The sequence below is a fragment of the Glandiceps talaboti genome, chromosome 1, assembly GCF_964340395.1.
Source record: "Glandiceps talaboti chromosome 1, keGlaTala1.1, whole genome shotgun sequence".
Taxonomy (NCBI): Eukaryota; Metazoa; Hemichordata; class Enteropneusta; family Spengelidae; genus Glandiceps; species Glandiceps talaboti.
The window spans coordinates 24,990,314-25,013,257 of record NC_135549.1 but is presented as its reverse complement, the minus strand read 5'-3'; the positions used below and the strand labels follow the sequence as shown (position 1 = coordinate 25,013,257).

General features: G+C 35.3%; 1 protein-coding gene across 1 annotated transcript; it reads right to left on the bottom strand.

Annotated features, from left to right (window-relative positions):
* Window positions 1-21,722, bottom strand: LOC144434870 (ATP-binding cassette sub-family C member 9-like). The gene is made up of 29 exons (XM_078123388.1): window positions 21,147-21,722; window positions 19,640-19,876; window positions 19,084-19,278; window positions 18,307-18,459; window positions 17,258-17,413; window positions 16,667-16,801; window positions 16,313-16,475; window positions 14,673-15,001; window positions 13,748-13,951; window positions 13,032-13,110; window positions 12,413-12,518; window positions 11,796-11,894; window positions 10,716-10,881; window positions 10,059-10,196; window positions 9,310-9,532; window positions 8,554-8,768; window positions 7,819-8,058; window positions 6,582-6,739; window positions 5,926-6,018; window positions 4,829-4,931; window positions 4,385-4,498; window positions 3,573-3,684; window positions 2,812-2,942; window positions 2,589-2,667; window positions 1,904-2,012; window positions 1,671-1,774; window positions 840-973; window positions 389-451; window positions 1-135 (listed from the first exon to the last, which is right to left on the bottom strand). Exons 1-29 carry the CDS (start codon window positions 21,720-21,722, stop codon window positions 1-3), a joined length of 4,749 nt encoding a protein of 1,582 aa, XP_077979514.1.
* Between the last annotated feature and the right edge of the window lie 1,222 nt (window positions 21,723-22,944).

Here is a 22,944-nt window from a genome sequence, read left to right as displayed (position 1 = left end):
TCATTTCCTTTTGACCAATGAAGCAAACATGCTGTCGTTGTTACGGTATAATATCTTTGGTGAGCCATACTCGACTACCCTGCCATCGCTTAATACCAGGACTGTATCAGAATCCACAATGGTTGATATCCGGTGCTGCATATACAAATAACGCTTAAGTAAAAGTAATCTTAAATGTGTACTTCACATTTCTATAATATGTGCAGTAAAAGTAATGCGACGTACTGACAACGTTAGCCAGTGCTTTGATATAATGTGAATACTTTCTGTCTACCGATCTGTTGAAACAAAAGGGTCCAAGTCCCAAAATTGACTGGACCACTCATCTAAAATCACAAAAAATACCGAATTGTCAATATAATTCTGAGTTAATACGAAATTTACTCACCGCTATGGTTAACACGGTCCTATCAGCGAAAGCTGTTGATACTACTTTTTGTAATATAGCATCCTACGAATAAGGAAACCAAAGAAAGTATGTGTTTTTCTGAAAGATAACACCTAAATAGCGTTAAATAAGAGTTCGGAATTTTGTTTTTTAAGATATAAAATACTATTTCTATTACCTATCTTAGCATGTTTTTAAGAATAATACAGATCGAATGTCAAGTATATTGAAATATTGCATATCTATGTCTTCTTTAAATTCCAATGGTGTTTATAAACAGACAAAAAGGCGCCTTCTATTATACTGCTGTAAAACAATTTACGTGTATCAAGTGCACCCTGTAATGGTCAAAGTTGGAATTTCGAGATCAATTTATTGTTGCAGCTTGAATCATATATGATTGTTCGTAGATGTCAAACCATTTCCGTGCTCGATTGTATTAATAACATACCGTTTTTATATCAATAGACGCTGTTGCTTCATCCATAACAAGAATTCGGGCTTTCCTAAGAAACGCTCTCGCTAAACAAAATAGTTGTCTCTGACCAACGCTGAAATTCTCCCCATCTTGAGATACATCTGAATCTGCAGGACGGAATTTGAGAAACGCTGTCACCAGAGTTAGATAAGCTTACGTATGTAAATTTAAGCAGAACATATACAGACATTTAAAAAAAAAGTTATATTCTCTAGCTCTCCAGGCAATGTTCTCACGAATATTTCCAATCAGGAGGCAAAACACATACAATATAATATAATATAATGTCTAAAAGCAATACTATCTATTATTCAAAACCAAGCGTGAAGGTGGTAGTTTTCTTTTAAAAGCGGACCCTACATATAAAATGACTGACACAGTGACAGACTGAACAGTATGAATTATATAGCCAGAATATTTAATGAAAAACCTGAACTTTTGGGAAAATAAAGCAAATCTCACTAAAATAAGAAAACATCATCTCATCAAATCGGGAACAATTCTTCATAGACTCAAGCTAGGTACAGACAACCAAACGCCGATGTAAACTAAGGAGCAGCTTCTGAGAAGAAGTATAAAAAGTAGCTGAACAGAAGTGTGTATGTATTAGTCAGAATTTAAGAAAACATGTTATACACTTCATTCTCCTGTGGGACACAGTGAAATGACAGCTAGATGTTGTGAAGTGCCGAATTGGCAACGGAGTTGAACAAGGATATCATATCAATGCATACGTTATTAGAATGCATGGACCCATGAGAGATTGTAATATTACATCTCATTAATATTACAGCCATCTCTTACCTAACTGTTTATCGAGCTCTCGAACATTGTCCGTTAACTGGGCAATTTCTAGTGCTTCCCATAGATCATTATCATTGCATTCCATCTCAGGATCCAAGTTATACCTTGACAAAGATAGGTAAGAGAGAAGTACATTTAATTAACATTTACATTTTAAAATGATTATTGAAGTCAATCCCAAATCACAAACAATCATAATAGCTATGTACAATTACAACACGTTTTGATATTACCTTATAGTTCCAGCAAAGAGTACAGGATCTTGTGGAATTATAGCCAATCTGTTACGTAGTGTCAACAATGGTACATGGCTTATATCTATACCATCTATGATGATGGATCCTGTTGTATTGAGAAAATCACATGTATACATGTAATGCTCGTTAAAATATGTGAATGATAGTTATTCATATTTTTGTTTTTGTTGTATTACCTACCTTCCATACCTATAGGACTAAACTCCATAATAATAGGCCTACACTCTGTAACTATGGGACTACACCAAGAACAGGAATATACTATACCCTCCAAGGGTAGAGCCATTAATTAACACGCTGTGAATTCATAGAATTCCATATTAATAGTGACACTGCACAAATTATTCTGTCTATGATGTCTATGATTATGGTGCTTTAAACTACACCAAGTAACAATACTTCACCTTGAAGTATGCCCTGTTTGCTTTGAATATTCGGTGATTGATATTTATTTCATTTATTGCAATCTCTGGGTGCCAAAACATCAATTGTTTGAATCTGCATGAATATGACAACAATCATATATGTCTTACGTTTAAGGCGATAAAATTAGCATATATTAGTATAATCATAGATGTGGTATGTCTGAAACAAATGCCATTCCATATGTTGAATAAATTATTCGCTGTCATAAAATGTCAAAGGTTGGGATAAAGATTACCTTGAAATGTATCAACAAGTCTGAAGAGAGCGAGGGTAAGTGACGATTTACCGCTACCAGTCCGTCCACATATTCCGATCTAGTAAAACATAACATTTATACTGGATTACTTTACTAAATGTCTTCTAAATGAACCAATTGTCAACTTCAGTATGACTGTCATTCAAGTGGAACATGTATTCTCCATTATAAAAAACTAACTTTTTTGAATGTACACAATTACCTTTTGACCAGCCTCAAAGTTAACGTTCACGTCATGTAAAACTGGTGGTAAATCCACAGAGTAGCGTACTGATATATTCTTCACGTCGATACTACCTTTATCTGGCCAATCGTGAGGTGGATTCACTATACCTAAAGTAAAAATAAATAATATAACATTGATTAGGTAAAGCCATTGTGGAAGCAGTACTTGTGGTAAGGATGCTTGCACATACGGTAACTGTCTGAACAGTTCTTGTAGTTCCGATTAAATAACTCTATAATTTATTTTGGGTGTTTCATGCTTTGAGTTTTTGTTTTGTATTACATGTTTTCCAGATGAGACTACTAAATCATATGTTTGGTGTTATGGTAAGTGATAAGTATGAAGATGTGTGGTATGCACCTTGGAAATGTTACATTATTAAAAGAAATCACAACATTATTGTACTCGACAGTGATGACTGACTGACTGACTGACTGACTGACTGACTGACTGACTGACTACATGGATGAATGAATCAATGAACGAATGTATGTATGTATGTATGTATGTATGTATGTATGTACGTACGTACGTACGTACGTACGTATGTATGAATGAATGAATGAATGAATGAATTAGTGAATTATTGAAAGACGTTCTAAAAGAGTATATGAATGTGACATTTTAAGCAATATCCAACACACAATTGGGTTCAAAGAAATCTTAAGTTTGATGATTGTCATGATTTGCCACGGCAGAGCAAGTAGTAGATATTAGATGTATTTTGTGTTGCTAACCTCGATATTCTTCAGAGTTGATGCGGGTGTAATATTCCACCCTCTCAACTGCATTCATTTGCATTTCCATTTCTGCAACCATACGAACCAACCAATTTAGTCTTCCAACAAGCTGTGTAAGTCACAAGTAAGAATCACGCATGACTTGACCTCTATTTTCAATCTTACACAAGAGTGCAAGAGTGTTTATCGACAAAGGAAACGATATGATGTCACATAACAGGAAAACTTGTTTTGGCTCATCAAAGTCCGAGGTCGTATGTAAGTTTGTATGTGGTACTAACTTAGTGAACATTGTTTTTTTTTATTTTGAAAAAAAATGAACAGGTTAACTACATAAATACTTCTTTGCATGTGCATGATAACCTTTCTTTAGAAACTGCAGTACAATTGCAAGAAGACAATGTCGGGCCTTGTGATCTTGTTGCTTGAGATAGGAATAATCCAATCTGATTAAAATCCGATGTGGTGAAAGCGGCTAAATGCTTTACCTCTATTTCCATCGTTTTGTGTCATTTTTTTTTGTTCCGAGTGAAAACAAACGACACAAAACGATGGAAATAGAGGTAACTAAAGCATTTAGCCGCTTTCACCACATCTGATTTTAATCAGAATGCTAGTTAAATAGATAGATCGATCGGTCGGTAGATGGATACATAGATAGATAGAAAGGTAGACAGATAGACAGATATATAGCTAAATCACATACTAGTATATATGCATAAACAGCCAAACAAACAGCTAGACAGATATATATACAGATAGATACATATAGATAGATTGAAGATATATAACAATATCACGCAACTTACTGAAAATGAATAAGAAAGACTAAGCCCAACTAAGCTTGGTTCAAGATTACCCAGTACACACGTAATTAGTGTAGATAATCCAGATGCCAGTATGAAAACAGTTCCTACCAACTCCTTGATTAGGATCATTAGAAAGAAATTAAAATTGCAAAAACGGAAAATACTCAATATATGTTTACTTAATTACCACAGTTTGACAATATTAGTGGTGAATGTTGATCATTGTACGTTCACTTAAAACGCTATAATAAACGGTTAAGTAGAAGGTGTCGTATATATCATCAAATGTATGTCAAGTCGATCAGATAACCAACTGGTTTAGTTGAACTTTCTAGGCACTAGTCAGTGAAGATTTGTAGCTCAAATGAAATGTGCCAGTCAATGTTATCAGATTAACAATAAGCTATCAAATGGGCTTTAAAATATATTATTAGATATTCTTACCATTTGCACTGTTAACCATCTGTAACTAAATTGTACGTATACATGGGGAGTGTTGTTGGTGTCAATCCGACCAGTCAAATATTTCTTGAATCTTGCCTCATCCCTGTGCAAGGAATGCTCGGTGTTAATGACCTTGTAATCGACTGTAATACTTACATAGAGGAGGACTATTTATGGTGAAATAACTAAAAGGCCAGATGTTATCAAGATTTAAAAAATAGTTAAAAATAGTGCCAATAGCGTTGTAGCACAACTGTATTTGGCAGTTGCTATGGCCATGGTCTTGTTGCCAGGCATATTTGCTTACGTTTTTTGAATGTTTACTTGCCTGACTATTAATCCGTTATCTTTATACTATACACCTTCAATTGACTGTTGCTATGGGCATGGTTGTGTTGCTATGCATATATACATACATTTTTGGAATCATTATACACTTACCTACCCTTCCCATTTTTCATCTTTGCAATGTAAACCTTCATTTGGCTGTTGGTAAGGGCATTTTCAAGGTTACTGTGGCCCAATCTGCTTAGTATTTTTGGAATTATAAATGTTTGACAAAAAAGACTCATTTTAAGCCCTAATTTGCATATCACTTTTGGGATTATCATGTCATGAACAATTCTCAATCTGTAATTTCCACCAAATTTCAGACCGATCTGCCAAGTAGTTTTGGAATTCAAGTTTTTTTTATACCAGAAATCACATTTTGTTACCCAAATCACATATCTGTGGTAAGATCACTTAGATTTGAACAATTTCCCAACTAGACAGCCAGGTAATATACCCATTTAATATTATGGTAATCGGCCTAGAGGTTTTTGACTTCAAGTTATTCACACACACACACACACACACACACACTTTGCCATGCCTATAGCACTACTGAACTTTATGTGTTCAGTTGTGCTAAAAAGCGTCTTTGATAAGTTAATGAATGTTTGGGATTATGGTATTATGATATAGATCATAAGTCAATGAATTATACTTCTTTCGATGATGATGATATATTATCAGATATTGGCTTATATAGTTTGAAGGATAATGAGTAATGAAATCGAACGTTAAAGTGTAATGAATTTTAATCAGCAGCCAACCTGTATGCTCGTATTGTTTGCAGTCCTCCAAGTGACTCCGAGAACTGTGCAAAGACTGGGGATCTTGTTATACTGTCTAGACGCTGTAGTTCTCTAATGATGAAAATAATTATAGCATCATTAACATCATTTACACATTATATATTATTCAGCATGGCCGAATGAAGGATAGTGAACGACTTTGCGACGACTTACATTAGACATCATATGTTGTAATACTCCTGAGATGCATATATTTAACCATCCTCACGTCCACATAACGGTGCGTGCGTCGTACAATTAGTTTATATTGTATTATTGACCTTTCACGCATGAGCCGCTTGTCATCAAAGTACTATATTTCTATTATTTACCATTCATGCAGGAGATAGTATGTAACTCATCCCTTAACAATACGAATACTGGTTAAACCACTCTTGCGGACATAGATATATTTACAACGTGATTACCTTCTGATTTCAAATGTAACTGTTACATATAATTTGTACAGCACTCTCATTGGCTCAATTTATGGCATATATTAACAACTGTATTATAAGGGATACGGTATATTTAGGGGTAAATGCATAATTATTCAATAGTACGTGTACTGCTAGAGCATAACACATGATAATGTAAAACGTAGCCCTAAATGTAATGGAATATGAACAACTTACCTTGATGATTTGATAAAGAATTTTGGAATAAGATAATATGGTAATAGCAGTGGTATAATCAGTAGGGCAAATATCGGTACAACAACAATGTTAACAACAACGGCACATACGAACATAATAAACCGTGTACATACATATAGGATTGTCATCCATATTCTCTGTAAAAGGTGAAAGAAAAACAAAGCTGCTAAATAATGGGCATGATGGACATATAGTGTGTGCTTCAATTTTGATGACATAATAATGATAATAGAATTATTATGTAAATGAATCAACCAATCTGTCCGAGAACATGATTGTCCAAGGTCATTCTACATTGAAAAGTTCTTTCAGATACCCATTCCATCGGCAAAAGTAATTAAAGCTAAAGTTGGATTTAGGTGAAAAGAAATGATGCAAACCATATTCTTGTGAGCATAGGGCCAACCCTAGACTATCAACAGTCGTCTTGACTTTTTGTGTCATTTAGCTTTAATACTATTTTTGTTGATGAAATAGAATTAAAACATGGTGTGCGACGTACGATGACGTCAGATTATATTTATGTGTTCGAATGCTCAGTGTGTAGCACGCGTTCTGTACAGAATGTGCACTGTACATGCTGATTACTATATCCCATGTTTTAGGTTATGTATATGTGGACACAATTACTATCAAATAAATAACTATTTTAGATTTTATTTTTTAGAAATACGCCAAAATACAATCCATACAATATAATTGTCTACAGACTAGGCCAAGCCCTACTTTTTTTTTGAAATGATCGTGAGGTATACATACATACATACATACATACCTACCCACCCATCCACATACATACATACATACATACTGTCATACATACATACATACATACATACATACATACATACATACATACATACATACATACATACATACGGAGGTCGAGAGGACCAGCAAATAGAAATTGATACTACTAAACCGTCTGCCAACATTATACCATGTGTGTGTATATTTGTCTATAAGTGTCGTCAACCAGCAAATCTGCCAACCAATGAGCCAATCAATGACCAGTAAACAACAAACTGCCACTTAGTGCGTATAATTTACGAGACATGAGCTCGGAATCCATGTTTAGTACAACGTCATGTGAATTAATTAATTAATTAATTTCAGTAGGAATGGAATAAAAGTCATTGTGAACATATATTGTATAGAATAACCTGATTACTGTAGCTACAAAATTACACGTGGTATAAGAGATTACGTCACCTACCTGATCTATAATGTTTGTATCGGAGGAAAACCGATTAAGGATACGTCCAAGTGGATTTGTCTCGAAGAATCTCAGTGGTGCATGGACAATATTACGCAATAGAGCAATGTGTATACGTTTAGCGGCAAGAAGCGAAAAGATAATATTACAGCTAGTTGCAACAATGGTGACAATAATATAACCCAGTAATAACACAGCGTAAACACTCAGATAATACACAACTTCACTAGAGGGATCCACCTGAGTGTATAATATTGAAATATTCAAACAGTTACAACCCAAAAATCTGATGACCTTTATTATCTCCCGTGCAACGACCTTTGTATTATACATATACACTTTTAGCATGTGGAATATAATGTTAATATTATGATGTCCAAAAGGCGCTATAAATACAGTATATCATAATCATGTTTTGAATTACATCGCCCTCTATGTGGTCAGAGCTATAAAACAAGGTTGTGATAGATAGTCGCGGAATAAGTGTTCTGGAATCAATACCCTTGAAAGTTAGGATTCCGACTGGTGAATTTGTCTTATGAAAAATTTGCTCTATTTCCTGCAAATACCAATGAGACCACTGAATGTTGGTTTATGCAATCCAAAACGAACTTGTCAATTATATCAAGTGCATTGCTGATAAAATACCACAGTCCACGTGATGAATGAATAGTCTATATTGTTTCTGGACATCAATTTGTATGGAATAGGAATGATACTTGTACTTACACTTACGCCAGTTTCGTTTTGTGGTCTAACTCCAGCTTCTGACCATTCTGCAAGCCAGAAGTCGGTTGCCATTTGCATCGCCCCTACTGCAGCAAATAATGTTAGGACTAAAACGACCAAAGGTAATTTCACTGCTTTTGCATAGGCAAGGTATATTTTCCAGGACACCGATCCCTTTTCCCGTTCTTCGTTTGATATCAATGCACCAGTAGAATCCAAATCTAGCAATTCCAATGGTGTAACGTAGAGAGAGAAATGATGAAGAAGTCAGCATTAAAAAAGAAACACACGATGATTAAACTGTCCAATTAAAATAGATATTTGCACTGATCTATATTGAATATCAAGTGCTTGTTCAATGGGGCTTGTACATTTTCTTACTGATGTGCGTAAGATGTCATATGTACAGAACTATGGTATCAATTTTGAAAATGTTACTTTGCCACAACCATATCATCATTTACCAACACATGAATTTTCATTTGGAGGAGAGCTATTCTAATCATGTACACACTGTTGACATACGTTTATATTATCTGTTTGCATTCTGTACATATCAGTGATATGGAAATTGATCGGGATACGCATTCGATCCACTTTAGAATAATTATATCATTATTACTAGATGGAACATTACTGCTAACATTATGTTACAAGGTTGCATACTTATTGTAGAACCTGATTCATTCAGGGATATATTAATCCATTTTTGATATTTAGAACAGTTATTTAACTTCAAGGGATTTAAAGTATGCTACGTACTTTCGTCTGTTCCTTTCTCATCTTGCACTCTTGGTACATTAAAGCGAAGAGTTTCTTGGTCAATGTCACCATCTTGAACTGCATCCTCTTGTGCACCGCCTGTGTCTGATTCACTGACAGATTCAATCAGTCGTGTCCATTCTGCAAATAGTTCTGGATTACTGGTCTTAAGTTCACGTAGGTTGTCCTGTCGAGACACCTCTCCATTCTCCATTAGAATAACCTGTTCAAAGAACGACATGTGCCATGAGAGAGGAGGGAGGTATTTTCATGACGTCATGTCCGTCACTATTTACACTGCTTATTATAGTCTCTTTATACCAAACCTGGACGTTGAAGATGTATATATATATATATATTTAAGACGGCTGTCTGTTCATCAAAGTCCGACTCAAATTCTTTAGACTTAAGACAGTAGTCATCTACGACAATTTAAACACAATGATCTAAACAAAAGTATGTGGTAAGGTCATATAGTGATAATAGAACCGCTAACGAAGCAGATGAAAAAAGGTTCATTGCCGCATTCATTTTCTTTATAAATAAATAAAATATATTATCGGAAAAGAGCCCTTTATATAGACATTGAATACCCATTAAAGCCGTTGTAAAATAGTCTTAACCAGAAAACGCCTGTGATTATAACTCGACACTTTTTTATTTCCTGAACCAGGACTGTATAATCTTTACCATTTCTGTTACAACAATACATAATATATCTGTATGATATAAAGAAGATTCTTAAATACCAGATTAGCATAATCCAAATTTTGTACTCTGTGGGAAACAACGATAACAGTTCTATCCGCACGCAAAAGTAAATCCATGATTCCATATTCCATAACGTGAGAGCCAATATGTACATCAAGGGCCGAGAAAGGATCGTCCTGTAAATAAAACAACATCTTGAATTAAAAGTAAAGCAAATGCACTTTAGATATGACTGAAGAATTCCTTACAATGTAGACACTTCATTTGAAAAACAAACCAAGAAAAAAAGCAAAGAAACAAATATAAATAAACTTAAGCGAACAAAATAAAAACAGCGATAAAAACGCGCACAAAAGCATGTAACATCACATGGCTTATCTAATATACATGAATATTCAAATGTACCTAATAAATATGTATATAATTTTGTAGAATTTTAGTTTTAAACTTATCTCCAATGATGAATAAGTGCAGTTGTTGGATATGTGCAAACAGTAGTACACCTCACTTTTGTACAATTGAAGGAACGTAATATTGAGTGAACAAGGCACACCAGGTCAATCCTCCACAAACTAAATGCAAGGAGCAAAAGTGTTATGTGCATGTATTTATTTTACATGCACTGCAAATACACAGATTATTTACTCTTCTGTGACCTGCCATGCTAAATAAGTCATATATGGAAAACTACATACCATCAAAACAATATCTGTGTTACTGTAGATAGCTCTAGCAATGCTAACTCGTTGTTTCTGTCCTCCACTGAGATTGATCCCTCTCTCGCCAATCTCTGTCATGTCGCCAGCTGGCAGGATGTCAAGGTCTGGTTGTAAGGCACATGCCTCTATGACAGACTGATATCTGAGGTAAAATGAAAATTATTATTATGTTGTGTCACCTGGATATAAAACAATGTGTTGTAGACTCACTTCTCTTGAAGATAAAATGGTATCATCCCATGTAGCACTCATATAATTAGCTTAGGTTATAACGTGAACTTTTCGCGCAAAGTAAATTAACGTCTGATTCAAAGAACACACAAAAGGGACAAGACCATTGGAGTTGGCCACTGCAACAAGACCAGCCACAATTTGTCATGAGATAATACACGGTTCAAGCCAAAGAGTAGCACTGGTTAAAACGTAAAGTAAAGTAAAGGAAGCCATCTACGTCAGACAGAGAAGACACATCAATTGATAACATGCCATATCTCACCGATATCATCAGTATAGGACACACTGTAAACTTATCGCGCCGAGCCTCCAATCCATTGCCTATGGTTTATTGTGAATTGGTTCGACAACAACGTACAAAAGTGACATCCATTGCCTGACGGTGTTATTATTTTTCAAACAAGATAGTATTGTTAGACACGAAAACGTTCCAATCAGGTGGACCCTTCCGATGGTTTCACATTAATACATGTATACATAGATGAGTGTAAATCCAGATAAATTCGATACGTGGGCTTTATGCATTGAATCTCAGGTACACAACGGAAGATATTGAAGTTCGTAAATGACCAATTTTGCTAAAAGTGCACTGCTATACATGGAACGGTGTAGTTATTATTTTATTCGTGATAGTTGTATTCACAACACAGTTTCGTGGTAAATACGCCACATTACAACCGTAGTTGTTCAACCTGCACTGAACAGGGAACTATATACCATATGTTTGTAAATAAAAAGCCAGAAACTACAAATGGTATACAAGCATATATCATATAGTTGGGTATTTATAATAAAAGTGTGTGACATGTAGACTGATTTTACCTGTCATATTTAAATCGTTGTCCAAACAGGATGTTATCTCTTAATGTTGCGTTTTGCATCCATGCCTTTTGAGGAACATATGAAACACGGTTCTTGTTCCTAAACAATGAACACATTCAGGTATATCAGAAACCTGTAAATAACTGTGTACACATTTTGAAAAAGTCTAAGCATTTAACACATACATGAAAAGACCAACACATGGATAGAAGGACAGAGGTTGCTTTTCATTCAACACTTCCTACTGAATCTACAAGTAAATAATTACGAAATATGATGAAACTGTTAAATTACTATATAAGGAAAGTAAGTCCCGGGTATATGTTTGTTCGGATGGTAACGTGATAAAGTCGTTTACACAACGGGACTGATTATTTATGAGTGAAACTATAATAAATCCATAGCTAGAAAATTTATTCCCCTATCTAATATTCCATACGTAATATTGTACTAATTTTGGTAAAAACTTCCAGAAATGCATCATTTGGATTGTCCAATGTAGTTTGTAAATTAGATAATTTGTGAATTTGATCAGACATTGGTATAATTAAAGATGGCATGTAACATCTTTCATGTCACGATAATATCCATTTCTAGCATACAAGTATTGTTCTAACCTGTTGAATTCCACTGAGCCAGATAGTGTGACCATTTCTCCCAAAATGGCTGACAACAAACTTGATTTACCACTTCCAACAATACCAATTATCATACTCAAAGAACCTATCAATACATGCAAAATCATTTAGAAATGGTAATGAACAGAAATAAAATATAAACTTTACATTTTCGAACAAACACGTATATAGTCAACGCTTTGGCACGTGGTTTTAGCTTCAATCTATACGTGAAAGTTTGTGATTTTTCCATTTGATATTGTTGTAAAACACGGTTAGCATATATTAAAGTGGCCATATGGATGAGGATTGGGTATTCATTTGGGATTTATAATTTATCAAAAAAAATTAGAATGGCTTCCTATTTGAATATTCAAACAGAAACAACATTGACCAAGTCTGTGTTTGTAACTCAACACAATGCAAAACGCAAAAAATGAATAAAGAGATTATTGTACATACAATAACAACATTTATTAATCTTTTGCGATGTATTGAGTTACAACACAGACTTGGCCAGTGTTGTTTCATATTGAATTGCAAATCCCCTAAGTGAATACCCAATCCTCAACCATATGGCTACTTTAAGAATATTTCACTGTAACAGTAATACACTAACCAGTTGGTAAACACAGATTGATGTTTTTCAACACTGGTACGACTCCATCACTTTCCCATGAAAAAATACCATCAGTAATCTACAAGAGAAAGGTAGATAACAAACCAGTTTTTCCCTTTCTACATAAATTTTCTTCAATACAAAAGAGGGGCAAACTACCATACACAAACAAAATTGTTGTGTTTGAACTTAAAATATGGGTTATGTACACTGGTTGTCCCACGTCACGATAACTCGCGTCTACGTCATTGGATTTGTGGGGCTCAAAATATTAGTAAAAATGTTACAAATCGCCATTCCCATTATTTTTCATAAATTGTGTTTAAGGAGGTATATATAATTATATTATTCGCCAATGTTTTTCTTTATTCGGCAGGATTATACACATGATACAGGGGACTGGCGACTCGTAATGACAAGGCCCTCTTAGGTCATGCATATTTTACTCGGCTAAATAAAGAAAAATATCGCCGACGGGAACAATATGTATTACTCCGCAGCATTCATTATTACTGACGCATATTGGAACCTAAAACCGACATACACACATCCCACCAGACATACCCACGAACTCACACACACACACACACACACACACACACATACACACACACACACACATGCATGTATGTATGCATGCATACATGTATGTTTGTAATAAGATAGACAGATTGACAGAGAAGCACACTAGCTACACTCCTAACCAAAGGACCTACCTGCAAGGCAATGTGTTCAGGCACGTCTGATGTGCACCCATTATGAGTAAGATGTGTTTCACTTTCAAACGTGCCATACTCTGGTCGCCCATTTCTCAAACGACTGTCAGACGAGGACTCATCATTGTTTTGCATGGTTATATATTGTTTACTGATAGTCCCATCACCAGTAGTGTCACTGTTGTCATGCTGACTATCCTTTAGCTACAACCATATTCAGAGAAAATGTTAAATGTTAGTTAGTTTATCAATAGGTCTTTCCAAAATACAACAGTTGTTATTAAGATATGAAACTCCTCCATTACCACCAACACTACAACCATCACCTTTATTTTGCACTGATACTGCCTCATTTGTCTTTCATCTTTTCATCAGAGCACAACACACAATCACCAACCGTAGGAAACATGGCTTTTAATTTCCAGTAGGTAAATGATCATGACTTTCAGCGAAAATCCAAAAACCTCGAGCAAAACGTCGTCTGACTCGATAACAAATCTTACCAACAATTTATAGTGTGGCCAGATAAATATATCAGAGACGTTGCTCAATCTTATTTATCGTCTGGTTCCACAAATAATCTAATTAACATTTCAACATGTTATCGTCTGGCGTGACAAATATTGAAGTATAGTTTTATCTCTAAAATATCTAAATGAACGCACAAATGTTAGGTTTACCTTCACGTCTTGTCCTTGTACATTTAACTGATGATGGTAGCTCACCGTCGGCGTAAAGAAAGTGTAGGAATGTTGGCTTTTGTGCCAGACGATGACATGTAGCAATGGGGGGGGGGGGGTGTTAGTAACGTTCAGTCAGTCAGTCAGTCAGTCAGTTAGTCGATATTTTGTTTCAGTTTTCATGATTTACGTTGTAAACTTAACCATTACAATCAATTACGTGCCTGCTTGGTTGATATATTTACCAAATTGTTGTCAATATCTTCACAATACTCATCTACATCAGTATAACCCCTCTTTACGGGCAAACGACCATTTTGTAAGTATTCTATCTCGGGTGTATTGAAGAACTTGTGTAGTCTCTTTGTGCAGATTATCGCATTTACTAAAGTACGAAGCACCATTGGTATGGTTCCCATTGGTAAACTAAGTTGAATCACCAATGCCAATGTTGCAAACGTCTGTTCTGGTGTCAATGGTGTTGGTGAAATTGCTGAATAAACAGCGAATGACTGTAATTCACAAAGTGGAGATAATGAACAGGATTCAGTAACATTACTGATAATTCTACAATCTATTGAGCAAAAGAAAATGTTATTTTGATATTAATGTATATGTGCCACGGAAATAAACTCTTTGAACTAAGGCTGTTACTTAAATTGAAGAAAATTCCAACCTATTATCTACTGAAATAAATAAAAACTTCTGGGGTCACAGTACAGAATATTGAAATAGAAGTCAAAATGATATCAGAATTTAGTCATTTTAGAATTCAATATGGCCACTAGATACTGTGTTAAGTCATATACATAAGATAAGATTGATGATGTCCGTGAAAACAAAACAGTGAACCCTCAAATGTCTTTTAATGTTTCAAAAAGCAACAAACTTTCACAAGGCAAAGTTTGGAGAGAATGGAAGAACATTGATTTTCAGGGAAATAGTTACCTTGGTGTATTCCATAAAGGTATTTGCCAACACGTTTGATTAGGACTCGAAGCTATATCTTTCACAAACTCAACAGTAAGACTTTATCACGTAAAAACAGAAAATGCCAAGTTTCACAGTGTCAAAGAAATGGAGTTCGTTATTAAAATAGGTGAAATAAAAATTGTACTTACAATAAATGATATACATGCTGGGCTTAACAATGAGGTTGATGCTGAAGTAAAGATATAGAATCGAAGGTTAGCAACAGTTTACTTATAAATGAGCATTTTCAGTGAAAAATGTCCGGACTTTATTAGTTATGTAAACGGTGCTTCAGGACTAAACGTATCATGTTACAAATGTTGGTATGTATTTCTTTATACAAAATCTCGAGTCATTTGTTTTTAACAGGCAGAGAAAATCTCAAGATAACGGACGAAAACTTTGAGATGTTTGTAAACAATCATGCAGACTCTCTAGAATATATGTAGTTGAGTACTGATATTTTCACAATACATACTAAATATCATCAGTGGCTCAACATTTTCAACAATTAATTTCTCAAAAATTACTTCATAAATATGGTAACCATATAAACAAAAAGAAAGAGACACAGAGCTATGGTTCAATTAGTACACATTCTGAATTCATTAGTTTGATAAAAATTAGATGCCAAATGAGGCAAAACACGTTGGTTTAATTTACCTTTACTTATCAGTACCCAGCTGGCATAGATAAGAACTTAAACGGAAATGACGTAATGCAATATAAATAGTCGATAGTTTAATGGAAGGTGCATTGCAAGGCCTACATGTCACTTCCGCCTAAGTTCTGATCGCTGGCAGCTCAGTACTGATAGGCAAAACCAACACATTTTATCTTGTTTAATTAAGATCAAAGTTTTTATTAAACACAGTGAAATCACGTTCACGTTAAGATTTCTGTAGACACCTACTTAGCATAATTGTTTGAACACCTATGTTCAACAAGGCATTTACTTCTTTTCGACGAACATCTTCTATTGCTGAGCAGAACCTTTCTTCCCAGCCATATAATTTCAGCAACTTAATGCCTTGAAGTAATTCATGAGATTTCTTCAAACGTTCATCAGAATATGTCTAAATCACAAGATTAGAAAATTACACCAATATTTTGATTTGCACACTTAGTATTTTGGTATTATGTATATTATCGAAGAGAAAATATATTTTTGAAGAGATAATGTTTGTAATTACATTACAAAAGTAATCAGCTCAATTTTGTAGTGAATAAATTGCACGTTTCAAACTACTTCACATTTGATACTTACCAAAACATATTGTTGCACTTTCGCCATGTAACGAGTGATCATATACTGCATTGGTATAGACAATACAACAAAACCATATCCTGCTAGAGCTGATACTCCTAATTCAAGGTACAGTAATACCAGTGTCACAATAATCTACGGATTCGAACAAAATCACAATTGAGTTTGATATAGGGGTGAGGAGGGGGGGGGGCAATAAGATATGTATATAGTTATCTTGTCACTGTGGCCTTTTTTACATTCTTAGAGTATCCCACTGAAATTACTGTTGTTTTCAGTGGCAACACCTTCATTTCCAGTTTGTGTTGCAGTCTCCTTCCCCTTTTCATGAAGGCATAACCTCCACCACGCATTATTCAGATTAGTTACCGAAAATCCCTATTTATGCAAATATACCTCATTAATATTCTAAGAGGATGTTTACCAAAACCTAATCAGTTTTTGGAATTACATGTACTATAAAGGATATGTGTACCAAATTTCGTATGAATTGAGCCTGCCTTTTTTGAAAAAAGGATGACATACACACACACCCACACACACACACCACTAAAATAACCTTTCCGGAAGGCAATAATGATAATCACGTACCTGATATGGTATCGTCGCACCAAATTGAAAATATTCACAGAAAACTTGTAACGCCATTGCATCGACAGCCATATGATTAGTTATCTTTCCAATCGTCATTTCACCACTTGACAGTGTCCATGACGATAGATGCAATGACTTCTCATATATATAGGCCTTTAAAAGGAAGTGATCACTTGTTAACATATATTTTTGTATCAACATGGCGCACAAGAAAGCCTTAAGAAAAGTTATATTTAAAGTATACAGCAAATTACATCATTTTACAGGTATAAATGTTACATAGTCGTCTGTGACTTTTAAGATAATTTGGACAAACCGTATAAATGGTGTATGCAATTCATGCCCCTTATTGAGAACTCACATATACTAAATGTATCAGAAGTTTGCAAATACAATATTAATGCAAACATTGAAGTGTCAGTCATGGCAAACGTCTGTAAAAACGCCTTTATCCTTCTCCTATACAATGTTTTGAACTTAATGTTTTAAATCATTATAGGTGATGACTGTGCTATGAATACTTATTATAAGGGAAATACAGCTGTAGGTGAGGCAGATTTCATCTCAGCATGAGTTGGCAGTTCTAGCTCAGAGGAGACCTGATGTACAATAGGGAGAGGCATTATGGGAATTATACAAAGTTAGAAGCTTCATACCTCTTCAAACCCTGTCCAAACATGCTGAGAATTGCTTCAGGTGTGAATACGTAAGTGTTGTTTACTTCTAATTCTCACAATGTCTCGCTCGGGGTATGTACAGCAGGCCTACTCTCAACCAGAAATTCCATTTGAACTCTAATTTGGAAAGCAATGCAGGATATGAGAAAATGAATTTTCAGTGTCTCCTAAGCGCCGGAAATGCAAAAACGACCAAATCAGTCTCACTTTTTTTCCAATACCATTGTTTAATTTGTATGGTAGCTTGCATGGTTTAGAATGATATATTTGTTTATATGTTGGTGGGCGAGATATATAATAACACAAACATAACGTCGACTGCAATATCAAACTGAATTTAACGCTTTTCTCTGACATAATTTCACAAACCTGCAATGCTGTTCGTAAATGTATTCCTTTAACGACAGCCCCAACTTGTCCATAGTTAGTGAACAGTAACCTTCCCAACACTCCCAGGGCCATTACACCAATCAGTACAAAACCATTTCCAAAGAATTCACCAACTGTGACATAATATGATAACTGTAGATATTCCCACAGTAAGAAATGAAAATGTTGAAATATTAATCTATTTTTTATTTTCATCTTTCAATCACCATACACCGCACATTCAATGTGAGTGTTCACGGACTCTGTTTGACAAAACGACATAGACATCAATACGAAAATGTACATGCTGCACTTCAAGATGGCAAGACGTATGAATGAATGCAATTTCTTGCGACATTGTGTCTAGATGGAAGTAATGAGCCATCAATGGCGCCTGTGTGACTGCTTGTAGTTGCAGTACTGAAATGTAACAAGAAATGTAGCAACTAAAAGTAGCAAAAAATGTAGCATGTGTAATTGCTTATTAATTTTAGCACGTCGTATCAGAGTGACATGTTGTATCAGAGAGAGAGAGAGAGAGAGAGAGAGAGAGAGAGAGAGAGAGAGAGAGAGAGAGAGAGAGAGAGAGAGAGAGAGAGAGAGAGAGAGAGAGAGAGAGAGAGAGAGAGAGAATATTGTTGTGACTGTCCAAGTAATAAATTCAGTTTTCTTCACGGGCACTACAAATACCTCATACAAGCAATTTCATACAAAAAAAAATCACAAACGGATTCGTATTATGTATCTATAGAACGATAACTTGAATACACAACTTACACTGCCCACAGTTTTATCCTCGCCATAGTAAACTGCAGTACCATAAGCTACGATACCACCTATAGCAATCGGTGGTATAAATGCACATGTATCTCCAAGTAGCTTTACAAAAGTAGCAATTGCCATTTCTATACCGTATGCTTTTATATAGGTTCGCCACAGAGAAGGCCGCACGCTGTGTTTCGCTGCTCTTTCCTGTAATGTCCAAATGGCGAATAAAATCACGTCATAAATAGTGGGGTGGATATATAGTTCTACGAGGTACGTGACTATAGAACATATACTTGTCAATCACATCTATATTACCATAATTTGTCACATACACAAAGGCGCACACAAACGTTTACATAAATACATACATACATACATACATACATACACACATACATACACACACACATACATACATACATACATACATACATACATACATGCATACATCATATACATGCATGCACGACGCACGCGCATCCGTCCATCCATCCATCCATACATACATACATACGAAATGTGCCATGTATGAACCTCTCGGATTTGAGACCTAGATTATAATCACCTTCTCGACCTTGTATGCATTGTCAAATAGCTGGTATTGGTATTTGCTATCAAAATCTTCTGACAAGCATCCTATATCTGATATCTCTAGTGGTTTCTTGTATCCCAGAACAAACAGCCTTTTCATCCACCAAAATGTCATCCGTGACAAGAGATTGGTATGACCGTGTTTGAAATACATATATTTTTTCGTCGTGTCTCTTGGGGATTCATTTTCATGGTAACACAATCGAAACAACTGGAATGAAGGGGGGAAAGATTACAACTTTCTACGGTAACCTTGGCCAACATAATGGATGGGATAAGGATGGATTGTTGAGATCTCAAGAGAAAGCTTGAACCTAATAACATGGGAAAGTAATTCGTATGTTGTGTCTATGCATTGCAGTTTGTGGTTGAAGAATCAAGTCTGTGTATTGCAGTTTGTGGTTGACGAACCAAGTCTGTATTGCAGCCTGAATAAAACTTATTTTTGCGATAGATGTGGCTGCAATGTAGTCAACAATAACAATGCCATGAAACAAACTGACTTGTTTAACTATTCTTTAGTGTTGACCTTTCTGTGTTTTGGAGTGACGTTTGTAACTTCGAATTGATGCGAGTGAAACACGTGATTGGTGAATCGTTTGTGCAGTTGATTTGCAAGTCATTATTTGGACATGTGTGCAAACATGTTGTATGGGTTTTGAAATCAATACTTGTACGTTCCATTGTTTTGTGACATCTGTGTCGTAAGACAAATGTGTTTGCCTACTGTTATGACAATATCAGCACTTTTGAACAAATAACACGTCGAGTTCAACTGACAACTGAAATTTTGTTGAGATTTAGGCATATTGAAAAGCAATCGCTGTCATTATAAAAAAAATTATTTGGCATCTTTGTGGATTATCCCGCACTTCCGACTTAGTGTTAATCCTCCTTTCCACACTGGTTAACATTTAATCATAGACAGTAGAGGGGAGACCCTCTACTGTCTATGATTTAATTGATTTTTATTTAGAATTTTCTACATATCTCACTGCTGTTAAATTTATCACTTATTTCCTAAGCTTAGTTATACGAAACACAGCGAAGTCACAGCTTCTAAATTGTGAGTTGTCCTGTAAAACAAACACATTGTACAACATGTGTTTTTCTATATCACCACATTTTAATGCTCCAATCTCAAAACATTGCAACATTACGGTACATTGTTTGTATTTCACACAATCATCCTCCTGACCCTTGTAAGAGTTGACATGCAATGTGTCAGAAGTTAGTGTGTCACAGTGTATATTTGGTAAGCCAAACAAAACTAAACGCCCACTCCTTGCAAGATCGCATGACTTGGAAACTCCTACGTCACGTGGAAGCTTTTAGATTTTGATATCCATGGTAAAGCGAGAACGTGTTCAGAACCCAGCCTAACCCAGAAACCTATTGGCGTTCTTCTGAAACCGTGCTTAACTTTGCAATGCTTATGGATAGGTAAACAGTCAAGAAGTCATATGTCGCACAAATCTTACCTTTGTCCGCAATAAATTGATTTCCACAACGAGGCAACAAGTATACAATGAAGCACTGGCCATAATCACATCAAACCTCAGTATCCTGATATCAAATTCAAGTTGTGATAATAAATACTTCATTTTGACCCCTTCTCCAACTAATGATATCACCCAGTAGGATAGTAATAACCATGCTAAACCAGGACGATTCCAATATTCCATGTGATGATAGTACACCAAGGTTACTAGTCCAGTCACCAGTGCTACAACTTGAGGGCCATACATTCTTGGTTGTGTTACATCGTTCCTCGTTAGATCTGTTAAAATGCCTTCCCCTACGGCACACAGCAGAGTTAGACATAACAGTGCTGAGAGTATCCATTTACAATTATGACCTGGGAATAGCCTTACAATTTGTGGTGTAAAGTGGCGTAAATCTGTACAGCACCCAAGCACAGCGATAGTAACGCAAAAGAACGTCAGAAATAATGTATGAGTGCAGGCAGCGATGAAATCAACAAGACATTGCTCGTCTGGAACGTCTGATGACTTGTTACCAATACACAGCCATTGCGTCGAAATACTTTGCGCCATGTTGCTGCATTTAAAATGTTAATTGAATAGTTTTGACGTATTTTAAGTGCAGGCAAACAAACAGTCTGTCAGTCAGTTTGGCGTTTGTCAGGCGTTTGGTCAACCTTTACCCTAGGCATCTTGATACCTCACGTTTTTAGTCTGCCCTGTAAATACGCCTCGAAAAATCACAATTTCCGAACTTTTTGTAAATTACATTCAGTGCAAGTGACTAAGGCCTAACAAAAAAAAAATGTATTGTCCCGATTTTTAGAATTATAGAATAGGTGGGATAGGTAGATTTTTTATTTTATTCTTTTTGTATATTTTTATTTCATATTTGAGTGTCTAGTTCAAGTAGTTATGTTTTTCGTGTTTTCCATATGGTCTGTGTTAGGGAGCCTTCAGTAATTACATGGGGGGGGGGGAATTTGGGGTATGTCTGCGCTGTAAAATGATATCCCAACTTCTAAAATCTGCCCCCCATCACAAAATGACAAATTCACTGATAGATGGATGGATGGAAATTTAATATGTATACAGATTAAAGGGACATTAGCTATAACTTTTGATGATTTTTTTCAGTGTGTTTTGTTTTGTGTATCAACTACAGTTTTTAGTTTCTTGTTACAATACAATACAATACAATACAATAGATCTTTATTATCCCAGTATGGGCAATTCTTTGCGCGACAGTCAAACGTATAAAAAACTATACACAAAATATTAAAATGCTGTGACAGAATACATTAAAATAAATACAATAAATACGGCTAAAAATAAGGTACAGTAACATTAAAACATTGAAACAATGGGCTGCTATGCATTCCTGACTTGATTAAGACAAGATATGGCTGTTGGAATAAATGAATATTTTGTTCTGTTTGTTCTAGTCCTTGGAACCCTAAAGCGCCGTCCTGATGGTAAAATGTCAAACTCTTGGTAATGGGGGTGCTGACTATTCCTCAGTATGGAATTGGCTTTGTTCAGGACTTGTTTCCTGTATAGTGTAACGTGCTAAGGCTAGTTTGTTGAACACCAATAATTTTACTGCAGATATTAACTATTCTACCAAGCTTGTTTTTGTTTTGAACACTCAGATTACCAAACCAACAGATTAGTGAAAAACTTAAAATACTCTCAATAAATGATCTGTAAAAAAGATTTAACATCGTTTTATCAACTTTGAAGAAATTGAGCTTCCTTAAGAAAAATAAACGCTGCTGACCTTTACGTAAAATCA

Excerpts from the sequence above, each read along its gene's own strand:
- LOC144434870 (XM_078123388.1), bottom strand. The coding sequence starts at position 21,722 with ATGGCGCAAAGTATTTCGACGCAATGGCTGTGTATTGGTAACAAGTCA. Across the intron at positions 8,059-8,553 it reads GACCACAAAACGAAACTGGC|GTGGATCCCTCTAGTGAAGT; the intron begins GTAAGTGTAAGT and ends TTATACACTCAG. Across the intron at positions 4,932-5,925 it reads CAAACAATACGAGCATACAG|GGATGAGGCAAGATTCAAGA; the intron begins GTTGGCTGCTGA and ends TTCCTTGCACAG.